General features: G+C 41.3%; 1 protein-coding gene across 2 annotated transcripts in view; it reads right to left on the reverse strand.

Annotated features, from left to right (window-relative positions):
- Positions 1 to 1997: 1997 nt before the first annotated feature.
- Positions 1998 to 14865, reverse strand: part of LOC110490968 (LHFPL tetraspan subfamily member 6 protein) — a 33981-nt gene continuing 21113 nt past the window's right edge. For both annotated transcript variants that reach the window (XM_036949960.2, XM_021564371.3), the window contains 2 exons: positions 4304 to 4402; positions 1998 to 4150 (listed from right to left, as the gene is read on the reverse strand). In XM_036949960.2, coding sequence (XP_036805855.1) covers positions 4032 to 4150; positions 4304 to 4402 — 218 coding nt within the window. In that variant the 3' untranslated portion in view covers positions 1998 to 4031. The remainder of the gene's footprint in view (positions 4151 to 4303; positions 4403 to 14865) is intronic.

Consider the following 14865-nt stretch of genomic DNA (forward strand, 5'->3'; position numbering starts at 1 on the left):
ATGAGATCCTCAGACCCCTTGTGAGACCATATGCTGGTGTGGTTGGCCCTGGGTTCCTCCCAATGCAAGACAATGCTAGACCTCATGTGGCTGGAGTGTCAGCAGTTCCTGCAAGAGGAAGGCATTGATGCTATGGACTGGACCGCCCGTTCCCCAGACCTGAATCCAATTGAGCACATCTGGGACATCATGTCTCCACCAACGCCACGTTGCACCACAGACTGTCCAGGAGTTGGCGGATGCTTTAGTCCAGGTCTGGGAGGAGAACCCTCAGGAGACCATCCGCCACCTCATCAGGAGCATGCCCAGGCGTTGTAGGGAGGTCATACAGGCACGTGGAGGCCACACACACTACTGAGCCTCATTTTGACTTGTTTTAAGGACATTACATCAAAGTTGGATCAGCCTGTAGTGTGGTTTTCCACTTTAATTTTGAGTGTGACTCCAAATCCAGACCTCAATGGGTTGATAAATTTGATTTCCATTGATAATTTTTGTGTGTCTTTGTTGTCAGCACATTCAACTATGTAAAGAAAAAAGTATTTAATAAGAATATTTCATTCATTCAGATCTAGGATGTGTTATTTTAGTGTTCCCTTCATTTTTTGAGCAGTGTATTTGTAGATATATAGAAAAGCTATATTTCTTATTGTATTGTTACAATCCATAACCGGGCTAAAATTGTGTTTCATTATTTTCCTCGTCTATGAGGACATTGTAATTTTTAAAAGACATGGAGTAGTCTTTGTGTCTCTGAACAACTGGTTATCAATATATAGTTTATCGACGACGAAAGCTATTCGTTTCCCTTTTAATCTATTTTCTTTGAAAATTGGATACAGAACTTTACGCCGTTCTGCAATTTCCTTCGGGAACTGATCATCCATGCCAATTTTGGTCCCAGAAAATATTTTACCCAGGCTTTTAACCATTATTTTATCTTTAAAGGAAGCAAATCTGCCAACGATTGGGCGTTCATACCTTTGCCCTCTCTGTCCGAAGCGGTGTACAGCGATCTTGGTGCAGTATTTCTCAAGTGAAAAAATGACAAATTATTTGGCTCTTGTTGAATGACAACAAACACTTATTAATTGAACAATTCCTACTATTGAAGAATCCCTACTGTTGACCAATCACCAAGGAAGGGGCGTAGACTTTGGCTTGCCTCGAGAATTTTTGAGGTGTGCACAAACAAAAAAAAAACTTGCCGAAGACCAAATGAACAAAAACGTCCCAAAATGTTGTCATAATATATGCATGAACTGTTCCTACCTGTTTCGGATGGGAAGCATGCGGATGTCTTAATGGTCTGGCAGTGGACCAATGACATTTGGAATTGGTGTGTGTGCATGCGTGCATGTGTGTGTGTTAATCCTTACTAATGATTTACCTCCAGCAGCATCTGTTGACAGGTTAACTCCCCTCCCTCCTTGCTGTTCTGTTCATAGTCAATCCTGATGGGTTTTAAAGCCCAAATAACAGCCAGTTCATGTTGTTTGAGCTGACCATCAATAAAGATTAACACGACAGATGGTTTTAACACAGATTAACCAAGCATATCAACTCAGAGACAGCAGGAGCGGTAGAGATACTCTGAATGATTGGCTATGAAAAGCCAACTGACATTTACTCCTGAAGTGCTGACCTGTTGCACCCTCTACAACCACTGTGATTATTATTATTTGACCCTGCTGGTAATTTATGAACATTTTAACATCTTAGCCATGTTCTGTTATAATCTCCACCCGGCACAGCCAGAAGAGGACTGGCCACCCCTCATAGCCTGGTTCCTTTCTAGGGAGTTTTCCCCAGCCACCGTGCTTCTACACCTGCATTAATTGCTGTTTGGGGTTTTAGGCTGGGTTTCTGTACAGCACTTTGTGACATCAGCTGATGTAAAAAGGGCTTTATAAATACATTTAATTGATTCACCAATAATCTGAACAGATGAGAAACAAATTGCTGTTAAGGCTTCAAGAAAGACCAATAGTCTCATGCCAAGTGCTTCAATTCAGATTAAGTGGAGCTACAGCTTTAGAACTTCTCCACTTCTGAAAGGTTTGTGAATATTTATTAAGACTTTAAAGTAACAATTTATTTACAGGGTCATATCTATTGTGTTTCATTCAAATGTAATGTTACACAATATACTGTACATCATACACACACAAAAATATGTCAGACATACATTCAGGGACTTCAACATTCCCTGTTTTATAGCTATACTGTAAATAGTTACTGACATGATAACAGTTCAAAATGATTGCAAGATACCAGTAAGGGTTTATATATTTAAAAGGGGTGCTGAACGTTTGGCCTCGTTATTCGGCTTGGACATTAAGAAATGCAGCAGTCATGACTGAAGCCAAACAAGAGTTGTTTTGGAGTGGTGGTTTAACGTGGGTGTCTCATGTGTGTATAATCACTCTGCCACAACAGTACACAGTCACTCAACCTTCTAGATAACTTGAAACAGTCAAACCAGGTCTCGAGTCTTGAAGTCTAGGCTAGCTAGTGCAAGCAAACTTATTTCACCAATTAGCTACAGCTCACTGGTGTAACACAGTGACAAAGTTTGTTTGACATTGTTTGACATTGGATAGCCTATCTCTTTTTTTTTTATTTTTTTTTATTTTTACCTTTATTTAACCAGGCAAGTCAGTTAAGAACAAATTCTTATTTTCAATGACGGCCTGGGAACAGTGGGTTAACTGCCTGTTCAGGGGCAGAACGACAGATTTGTACCTTGTCAGCTCGGGGGTTTGAACTCGCAACCTTCCGGTTACTAGTCCAACACTCTAACCACTAGGCTACCCTGCCGCTCTGGCTCTAGTTAGGGACAAATAAATGACACAACGTATGGTTCAATATTGTCATGTTGCACATCTTTTAGCTTTCAATATTTGTATATGAATTTCTCCAATTTATAGTTGGTTTGAGATTTAAGTAATTGAAATTTGGAGCTTTTGACCTTTTAAAATATTGTCGCAGGTACATTGTGTCATTTACTGATGGTCCCTAACCAGCCCCATAGGGATATTGAATGTCAAACCAAATTGAACATTGCATCAGGTTGCGTCCAGCTGCGCTCCAAATTGATGATTACTTGGGTGCTGCCAGCTGTGGGCAGGATTTAAATAAACCCAACCCAAGGAAAACTTTTATGGTACCCTTCATTATGTGACATACAAGCTTTCCTATAATCTTGCAAATCTCCCTTTTGGACAAGACTGACTTTATGACCAAAATTATCCAATTTACACTTGGTAGTACATTTTGACGCTACAATAAATGTTTTGGACTCATATCGACACCATGAGAATGAGCTTTTTACGGGTCTTTAAGGCAATACTAGGCCAATGTGGGGGTACATAACATATTTATTAAATACAGGATGTAAAATACAATAAAAGTAATATCAAAAGTATAGTAATTTAATATATCTTTACCACTGGTTGTGCCACTACTTCAGTTACCACAAAGTTATAGTACAGGGACATGACAGAATAGAATAGGAGGAGGAATAGAGAAGCAACCATACAACCCAAGGAAAATAGAGATAGAAACAGATGTTGTTCTTGCTGTCAATGAATACAAAGTATGTAGACTACACTCTTTTGAAATGCTCTGTTGGACAATGAAGTGTAATTGCGAATGTATTGTGTTATATTATTTTCTGCCTCAGTACCAAATGCACCAGAAGGTAGTCCGCTCTGCTTCAATTATGATGACAGAGTGCATAACTAGCCTATGGCATTACAGGCCGTGTTCAAGAGCATCAAAATTGTGATGTTCCATGGGTAAATTGTGACTGACTGACTGATCTACAAATAATATTGAGTAGTTATTTATGATGGTGATTTGTAGATCAGTCTCGACTCGCCTTTAAAGTCAGCTGCAATGTCGAATGCGCCCATAGACACTGTCCCCCTGATATTATCCTTTGCTCTGAGTCTCTTCAATTGCCAGTGATGACGGGTGTTGGGGGAGGTGGTCATCATGGTCTCTGTGGCTGTCCCGCCTTGATGACATCAGTACGGGTACTGCTTCCGTCTCTTCCCAGCGAAGCAGGCCATCCAGGTGCATAACATCATGGCTGCTGATGCCCCTGCTCCGGTACAGTAGAACGCCCAGCCAATCTCACAAGAACCTGGACGCAGACACAGACACAAACACACACACAGCGAATTTGAATCTGAGCCAACATACCATAATATGAGCTGTGACCAATTTGAATGACTTGTTCATTATCAACTTGTGTCTTGAATATGATGGTGTTCTTGTGTGGATGTTTGACCCATACCAAGCTCAAACTGGTTGGATCTATTGCTGCAGGTCTGTCGAACTTCGTCACTGTCCCAACCTAGAGGGTAGAGCGCACACCCCGACCCAATCAGCAACGCTGTACAGAGAGAGAGAGAGAGAGAGAGAGAGAGAGAGAGAGAGAGAGAGAGAGGAGAAAATCATTAGAAGTGCTTTACAGCATACTAAGCTACAGCATACATGTGCTAAGCTAAGTCATAAACTCATACAGTACATAATACAGTGAACAGTGCAGCTTGCATTATTCAAAAACACTTTTGATGTACTGAAGCTAGAAAGACACCACAAAAGATAACATTCCTGAGATGGCACTTTCACAAAGAGCTTACATATGTCACCTCATTTAATCACCCTTCATTTTGGAATGAGACACCCGAGCACCATCAGACAAACGTACACACATACACTGGGTTCCCATCATCATCCCTCTCCCCTGGGAACTCTCTCACTCATATTGATCTCATTCACTGACCTGAAACCTTAAGTTAAATCATGTTTTAAACTTTCCATCTCAAAGCTGACTGTCCCTTTCCCCCTCACTTCATGCAGTAACATTTGACATCTAAATTTCATCTCAGACGTCTATGTTAGCTCTCAGAAGAAACGCTGACCAGGTATTCTCAGACGTCTATGTTAGCTCTCAGAAGAAACGCTGACCAGGTATTCTCAGACGTCTATGTTAGCTCTCAGAAGAAACGCTGACCAGGTATTCTCAGACGTCTATGTTAGCTCTCAGAAGAAACGCTGACCAGGTATTCTCAGACGTCTATATAACACTTCTAAGATGTCTGTTAGCTCTCAGAAGAAACGCTGACCAGGTATTCTCAGACGTCTATGTTAGCTCTCAGAAGAAACGTTGACCAGGTATTCTCAGACTTCTATATAACACTTCTAAGATGTCTGTTAGCTCTGAGAAGAAACGCTGACCAGGTATTCTCAGACTTCTATAATAGACTTCTAAGATGTCTATGTTAGCTCTCAGAAGAAACGCTGACCAGGTATTCTCAGACCTATTGCGCAGCATCTCACTGCCTTCCTGAAGACAAACAATGTATACGAAATGCTTCAGTCTGGTTTTAGACCCCATCATAGCACTGAGACTGCACTTGTGAAGGTGGTAAATTACCTTTTAATGGCATCAGACCGAGGTTCTGCATCTGTCCTTGTGCTCCTAGACCTTAGTGCTGCTTTTGATACCATCAATCACCACATTCTTTTGGAGAGATTGGAAACCCAAATTGGTCTACACGGACAAGTTCTGGCCTGGTTTAGATCTTATCTGTCGGAAAGATATCAGTTTGTCTCTGTGAATGGTTTGTCCTCTGACAAATCAACTGTAAATGTCGGTGTTCCTCAAGGTTCCGTTTTAGGACCACTATTGTTTTCACTATGTATTTTACCTCTTGGGGATGTCATTCGAAAATATAATGTTAACTTTCACTGCTATGCGGATGACACACAGCTGTACATTTCAATGAAACATGGTGAAGCAAAATTGCCCTCGCTAGAAGCCTGTGTTTAAGACATAAAGAAGTGGATGGCTGCAAACGTACTACTTTTAAACTCGGACAAAACAGAGATGCTTGTTCTAGGTCCCAAGAATCAAAGAGATCTTCTGTTGAATCTGACAATTAATCTTAATGGTTGTACAGTCGTCTCAAATAAAACTGAAGGACCTCTGCGTTACTCTGGACCCTGATCTCTCTTTTGACGAACATATCAAGACTGTTTCAAGGACAGCTTTTTTCCATCTACGTAACATTGCAAAAATCAGAAACTTTCTGTCCAAAAATTATGCAGAAAAATTAATCCATGCTTTTGTTACTTCTAGGTTAGACTACTGCAATGCTCTACTTTCTGGCTACCCGGATAAAGCACTAAATAAACTTCAGTTAGTTCTAAATACGGCTGCTAGAATCCTGACTAGAACCAAAAAATTTGATCATATTACTCCAGTGCTAGCCTCCCTACACTGGCTTCCTGTCAAGGCAAGGGCTGATTTCAAGGTTTTACTGCTTACCTACAAAGCATTACATGGGCTTGCTCCTACCGGTCTTTCCGATTTGGTCCTGCCGTACATACCTACACATACGCTACGGTCACAAGACGCAGGCCTCCTAAATGTCCTTAGAATTTCTAAGCAAACAGCTGGAGACAGGGCTTTCTCCTATAGAGCTCCATTTTTTTGGAATGGTCTGCCTACCTATGTGAGAGACGCAAACTCGGTCTCAACCTTTAAGTCTTTACTGAAGACTCATCTCTTCAGTGGGTCATATGATTGAGTGCCGTCTCTGCCTGGCCGGTTCCCCTCTTTCCACTGGGATTCTCTGCCTCTAACCCTATTACAGGGGCTGAGTCACTGGATTACTGGTGCTCTTTCATGTCGTCCCTAGGAGGGGTGTGTCACTTGAGTGGGTTGAGTCAATGATGTGATCTTCCTGTCCGGGTTTAAACTCTCTAGAGACAGGAGGAGTGGTTGAGATACTCTGAATGATCGGCTATGAAAAGCCAAATGACATTTACTCCTGAGGTGCTGACCTGTTGCACCCTCTACAACCACTGTGATTATTATTATTTGACCCTGCTGGTCATCTATGAAGAATTGAACATCTTGGCCATGTTCTGTTATAATCTCCACCCGGCACAGCCAGAAGAGGACTGGCCACCCCTCATAGCCTGGTTCCTCTCTAGGTTTCTTCCTAGGTTCTGGCCTTTCTAGGGAGTTTTTCCTAGCCACCGTGCTTCTACACCTGCATTGCTTGCTGCTTGGAGTTTTAGGCTGGGTTTCTGTACAGCACTTTGTGACATCAGCTTATTTGTATTCCTAGCAATCACAACTATACATTGTTTGAGACACACTTTTATAAGTCTCAGTCACAAACAGCTCCAATAAGCTCCAAAGATCTGTGGTGGACTGTGTTAAACAGGATGCTAGTCTATTCCCAATCTACACATACACACACACACACACACACATGCAAGCAGACATGTGCCCAAACACACACACACGCACTCCATCCTGCTCACATGGAAATGCTGGACACAACAACAGCACAGCGTCCCATGCCAAGACAGACATTCCTGCCAGGCCCAGCCACTTCACTACCTAGAGATTGTAAATGCTCTACAACAGATCTGTTTGTGGTTCAGAGACAGACACCAATATAACCAGTGTTACTGTATGTTACTCCTTCCCTCTTCTTTTTCATGGCCCATTGGGACATGGAGATGTGGCTACAACAGTTCATAAACTGTATGGTGGGTGGTGGGTTTATTATTATATGCGTTTTAACAGTATACCGTCAGGTTGCTCTGTTTGTGACAACATCCACAGTGGGTTTGTTCCTGTGCTTGGCGAGGTCTGTGTAGCCTACACCACCGACAAGTCTCCACTCATCAGAATGATATGTAGGTTTAATCCTTTTTCCACTTTCAAAGCCAATAAAACACTCAGGATGAAATGAAATTCACATAAAAAATGCTCATAGGTTCAACATGTAATTACACTGAACAAAAAAAGGTGCGCAAAATGTAAAGTGTTGGTCCCATGGTTCATGAGCTGAAATAAAAGATCCCAGAAATGTTCCATATGCACAAAAAGCTTATTTCTCTCAGATGTTGTGCACAAAATGTGTTTACATTGCAGTTAGTGAGCATTTCTCCTTTGTCAAGACAATTAAATCAGCCTGACAGGTGTGGCATATCAAGAATCATATTAAACAGCATGATCATTACACAGGTGCACCTTATGCGGTGGACCATAAAAGGACACACTTAAAATGTTCAGTTTTGTAACAAAACACATTGCCACAGATGTCTCAAGTTTTCAGGGAGCCTGCAATTGGCATGCTGACTGCAGGAATGTCAACCAGAGCTTTTGCCAGATTATTGATTGGTCATTTTTCTACCATCTACCAATGTTGTTTTAAAGAATTTGGCAGTACGTCCAACCGGCCTCACAACCACAGACCACGTGTATGGCGTCGTGTGGGTGAGTGGTTTGCTGATGTCAATGTTGTGAACAGAGTGCCACATGGTGGCGTTGGGGTTATGGTTTGGGCAGGCATAAGCTGCAGACAAAGAACACAATTGCATTTTATTTATGAAATTTGAAATCACAGAAATACCGTGACTGTAAGGAATGCGTACTGGCGGCAGAGAACTCAGGCGCAGGAGAGCAAAGACTTAAACTGCGCCGTTGTAACATAATCAAAATCATAGAGAACAAAACTATATATATGGGACAAAAACCCTTCGCACGCCAGACATAACGTGCATAAGCACTTACAAACAATTCCGGACAAAGACATGGGGGAAACAGGGGATTAAATACACATGTAATTATGGAATTGGAACCAGGTGTGTGGGAAGACAAGACAAAAAAAATGGAAAATTAAAGGTGGATCGGCGATGGCTAGAAGGCCGGCGACACCGACCGCCGCCCGAACAAGGAGAGGGCCCGAACTCGGCGGAAGTCGTGACAGCGACGAGATCCTGAGGTATCTGTGACCAGCATATCTGTATTCCCAGTCATATGAAATCCATAGGTTAGGGCCTGATTTATTTAAATTGACTGATTCCCTCATGAACTGTAACACAGTCAAATCTTTGAAATAGTGTTTATATTTTTGTTCATAGATCTACAGTGCTTTCAAAAAGTTTTCATAAAACATTGTTGTGTTACAGCCTGAATTCAAAATGGATTCAATTCACCCATCTACACACAATATCCCATAATGACAAAGTGAAAACATGTTTCTAGACATTTTTGTACATTTATTGAAAATGAAATACAGAAATCTCATTTACATAAGTATTCATACCACTGAGTCAATACTTTGTAGGAGAGCCTTTGGCAGCGAATATAGTTGTGAGTCTTTCTGAGTAATTCTCTAAGAGCTTTCCATACCTGGATTGTGCCATTTATTACTTTCAGAATTCTTCAAGCTCTGTCTAATTGGTTGTTGATCATTGCTAGACAACCCTTTTTTGGTCTTGCCATAGATTTTCATGTAGATTTAAGTCCAAACTGTAACTCAGCCACTCAGGAACTTTCACTGTTTCTTGGTAAGCAACTCCAGCGTAGATTTAGCTTTGTGTTTTAGATTATTGTCCTGCTGAAAGGCAAATTAAATCACAGTGTCTTGTGGAAAGCAGACAACCAGGTTTTCCTCTAGGATTTTGCCTGTGCTTAGCTCCATTCCATTTCTTTATACTGAAACTCCCCAGTCCTCCGATTAAGTATACCCATAACATGATGCAGCCACCACTATGCTTGAAAAAACAAATTAATGTGTTGTATTGGATTTGCCCCAAACATAACATTTTGTATTCAGGACAAAAACGGAATTGCTTTGCCAAATTTTTTTAAGTAGTAGTGCCTTTAGTGTTTTGAAATAAGTTTTATTCTTCTTTTCACTCTGTCAATTAGGTTAGTATTGTGGAGTAACTACAATTTTGTTGACTCATTCTCAGTTTTCTCCTATCACAGCCATTAAAAACTAACTGTTTTAAAGTCACCACTGTCCTCATGGTGTTAATCCCTGAGCGGTTTCCTTCCTCTCCGGCAACTGAGTTAAGAAGGACACCTGTATCTTTCAAGTGATGGGGTGCATTGATAGACCATCCACAGAGTAATTTAAAACTTCCCCATGCTCAAAGGGATATTCAATGTCTGCTTTGAAAAACCTCCCTGGTCTTCGTGGTTGAACCGGTGTTTGAAATTCATTGCTCGACTGAGGGACCTTACAGATCATAGTATGTGGCATAATCATAATATTAAACACCATTTTTGCACACAGACTATGTCCATGCAATTTATGCGACTTGTTAAGCACATTGTACCCCTGAACGTATTAGGCTTAACATAACAAAGGGGTTGAATACTTATTGACTCAAGACATTTAAGCTTTTTATTTTTATTAAATTAGTAAAAATGTCTAAAACATAATTCCACTTTGACATTGTGGGGTATTGTGTGTTGGCCAGAGACCCAAAATCTTAATTTAATCTAGATAGATGTAGGCTTGATTCATGAATTCTATTTTGCAAACACCAAGACAAAACAGTTCTCTCATCTACGGTATGGTCTTGGTTATCTTGGAGCTTACCTCTCCGCTGCAGCAGTCAGAGCATGCCAAGCGCTCCTCGACTAGCTCCTGACTGTGGATGCAGGCCCCACATCCTAACTGCGCAGGAAGCAGAGGACCGGGGGAAAGAGACCGGCTCAGATACATTTTAATCCCCCCCTTCCCTCGCCTCGACAGTGTTGAGGCATGAAAGAGACAGCAAGGGAGCAGGCAGGCCATATGGTCACAGAGGAGCAGCCAGCCAAAGCCTGCAGAGGTTCTATTGCCTGCCACATGAACACCCTAGTCCCTTTATTCCCTAAATAGAGGGCCATTTGGGACGAGCCCAGGGACTCACGACTTCAACACCAGAGAGACTATACTCGGCACTCTACCGCAGCTCTGTGAAGAGAAGAGCAGAGAGGGGGTTTAATCCTACAAATCCGACTATTGCAGACATCAACAGTATAGTAGTCAGTGTGCTAGCTGTATTTATGTTATATTCATTTGATCCCGGTGTATGTAAACGTGTTCACTACCAAACCACAATGGAGATATGTGAAGAAAAAAAAAGAATAAAAAAAAAAGAAAAGAGTTTGACTGTGTCCTTGTTCTACTGGAAATGCCAAAAAGTGTCAGAGAGAGGAGACGAGTTGGAGATGATAACTTCAGTATGTACTGCTAATATGGTGTTTATACAGTAGGAGTTGAGTGAGTGACAGGGGTGTGTAAATGATGCAGGAAAGGAATGTAGTGTGAAGTTATACGGATTACAGTGAGGCTGTGACTATGGTAATAGAGGCTGGGCTAGATTCGACACGTGTGAGTGGGAATGGGGAAATTAGGTCAAGACTGACTGAACTTCTGAGCAGCAGCAGCACTACAGAGCACAGCATGTGTTGATGTCCTATATACTACAAATCTCTGAAGTGCCATAGGCCACAAAACAGATGAAATATTGCCAGGAGCATATTCTGTGCTTCGATCTGGCACTGTATAAGACTTCTTATACTATCATATGGTGATGGTATCCATTCTACTAAAGCAAGAGCATTGCTTACAGTATAAATCTCTCTTTATCTCTCTGTGTACACAACACTGACCTAACACTGAGGCCAGGATTCAATACGATCGTGCATTGTCAACAATAAAAGGCAATGTTCCAGTGTTTGGGGAGATTGCATTCAAGGTAAACGTTGCAGATGTCGACTCTAACGGTGCGGTCATATATAATCCCAGCCTAAATACATACCACTGAATAAAATGTTGCAGGTTTAATAGTGGTGGAGTATAATAGAAGTTGTGCTTCAGTCGGTCTGGTATTCCTAACTCCTCTCACTCATATCCTACAGATGCTTTATTCAAGACACCCTCTGCAAGGATTATTCATTATTTTGCCTCTGGATATGTGTCTTAGAGTCTTATTATTATTTATTTCCCCTTGTCTGAATTGACATATCACTCATCGCAGTGCCTTTCTCCCCCATCACCACCATGTAGCAGCAATCCCTATACTCATTTGACGTTGGTATTGTCTCCACTGAGTATTTTGTCTGCAGTTCCAGCTGGGGTTTTAATCATACCAAAGGCTTAGCAAACGATATATCAAAAACCTTACATTCCCTCTCTCCCACATCCACTCCTTTGCCTTGGAGACACTGAACAACACTGCTGATTCCCTGGATTCTGTGATCACAGATTGCTTTTCTCTAAGTATGGCCAATTATAACAAAGGGAAATCTTTGAGTTATAATTGGTCTCCTCCTATTTTGGATGAAATCAAAATCAAATCAAAGTTTATTGGGCACAGATTTGCAGATTTTACTGCAGGTGCAGCGATCTAAAACGATGCACAAATAATTTTAAAAAATGCAAATGAAATTAAGAAATATGAGGACGAGCAATGCCAGAGTCCAGAATATATAAATATATATACACACTACCGTTCAAAGGTTTGGGGGTCACTTAAAAATGTCCTTGTTATTGAAAGAAAAGAAAACATTTGGTCCATTAAAATAACATCAAATAGATTAGAAATACAGTGTAGCCATTGGTAATGTTGTAAATGACTATTGTAGCTGGAAATTGATTATTTTTAATCAAATATCTACATAGGCGTACAGAGGCCCATTATCAGCAACCATCACTCCTGTGTTCCAATGGCATGTTGTGTTAGCTAATCCAAATGTATCATTTTAAAAGGCAAATTCATCATTAGAAAACAATTTTGCAATTATGTTAGCACAGTTGAAAACTGTTATCCTTCTTTTGACTAGTTGAGTATCTGGAGCATCAGCATTTATGGGTTTGATTACAGGCTCAAAATGGCCAGAAACAAAGTACTTTCTTCTGAAATTCGTCAGACGATTTTTGTTCTGAGAAATGAAGGCTATTCCATGTGAGAAATTGCCAATAAACTGAAGGTGTTCGTACAACGCTGTGTACTACTCTCTTCACAGAACAGTGAAAACTGGCTCTAACCAGAATAGAAAGAGGAGTGGGAGGCCCCGGTGCACAACTGAGCAAGGGGACAAGTACATTAGAGTGTCTAGTTTGAGAAACAGAAGCCTCACAAGACCTCAACTGGCAGCTTCACCCACAAAACACCGGTCTCAAAGTCAACAGTGAAGAGCCGACTCCGGGATGTGGGCCTTCTAGGCAGAGTTGCAAAGAAAAAGCCATATCTCAGACTGGCCAATAAAAATAAAAGATTAAGATGGTCAAAAGAACACAGACACTGGACAGAGGAAGATTGGAAAAAAGTGTTATGGACAGACGAATCTAAGTTTGAGGTGTTCGGAATTACAAAGAAAAACATTTGTGAGACGCAGAAAAAAAAATAAAAGATGGCGTGCTTGACGCCATCTGTCAAGCATGTTGGAAGCAATTTTATGGCCATATGATTTTATGGGGGTGCTTTGGTGGTGGTAAAGTGGGAGATTTGAATAGGGTAAAAGGGATCTTGAAGAAGGAAGGCTATCACTCACTATCATTTGCAAACACCATGCCCTGTGGAAGGCGCATAATTGGAGCCAATTTCCTCCTACAACAGGACAATGACCCAAAGCACAGCTCCAAACTATGCAATAACTATTTGGGGAAGAAGCAGTCAGCTGGTATTCTGTCTATAATGGAGTGGCCAGCACAGTCACCGGATCTCAACCCTATGTTTACATCTGCTCCTGCCACGCCCTCTACTTCTCATCCTGTGTGTCCCTAACCTGCCACCACTTCCCCAGTGCTCTCTCCTCCTGTGTGTGTGTGTGTGATTGTGTGGGTGGAGACAGGTGTACTGGAGGCAGAGCAGATCCCCATCAGCTGCAACCTCTTCCATAGTCAAGACCTCCACAAATACTCAGCCCTGCCACTTCCATGCAGCCAGATCGTAACCTCTGCTCGGTCAGTCTGCGTTTTTAGCCGTTTGTTCATGCTTAGATCATGTTTTCGTGTTATGCCTGGTTTGGGTTCACCTGTTCTGCTCCGTGTGACACCCTATTGAGCTGTTGTGGGAGCAGTTTGACCTTATGCTACGTAAGAAGTGCCCATCAAGCCAATCCAACTTTGGGAAGTGCTTCAGGAGGCATGAAATGAAATCTCTTCAGATTACCTCAACAAATTGACAACTAGAATGCCAAAGGTCTGCAAGGCTGTAATTGCTGAAAATGGAGGATTCTTTGATGAAAGCAAAGTTTGAAGGACAATTATTATTTCAATTAAAAATCATTATTTATAACCTTGTCAATGTCTTGACTATATTTCCTATTCATTTTGCAACTAATTTCATATATTCTGTATACCACCCCTATCTTGTCACAACACAGCTGATTGGCTCAAATGCATTAAGGAAAGAAATTCCACAAATTAACTTAACAAGGCACACCTGTTCATTGGAATGCATTCCATGAAGCTGGTTAAGATAATGACAAGTGTGCAAAGCTGTAATCAAGGCAAAGTTTGGATACTTAGAAGAATCTCAAAATAATGTTTGCATTTGTTTACAACTTTTTTAGTTACATTATTTCATACATAGTTTTGATGTCTTCACTATTCACTACTGAGTGCATAGAACATAAAAATCATGTCCTCAGTTGCAACACTCACTACCGAGTTTAAAACTGCCTCTGGAAGCAACGAAAGCACAAGAACTGTTCGTTGGGAGCTTAATGGAATGGGTTTCCATGGCCGAGCAACCGCACACAAGTCTAAGATCACCATGCCAAGCGTCGGCTGGAGTGGTGTAAAGCTCGCTACAATTGGACTCTTAAAACAGTGGAAATTATTTCTCTGGAGTTATGAATCATGCTTCACCATCTGGCAGGACAATGGATAAATCTGGGTTTGGCGGATGCCAGGAGAATGCTACCTGCCCCCATGCATAGCGCAGTTGTTGAATAATAATGGAGCTGCAGGGGATGGCTGCTGTTTTACAAGCTCCTAACCTAACACATTTCAGGTAAGACCTAGATGCAGACAA

Source organism: Oncorhynchus mykiss, chromosome 2 (assembly GCF_057628025.1).
Source record: "Oncorhynchus mykiss isolate SJ-2025 chromosome 2, ASM5762802v1, whole genome shotgun sequence".
NCBI classification, from domain to species: Eukaryota; Metazoa; Chordata; class Actinopteri; order Salmoniformes; family Salmonidae; genus Oncorhynchus; species Oncorhynchus mykiss.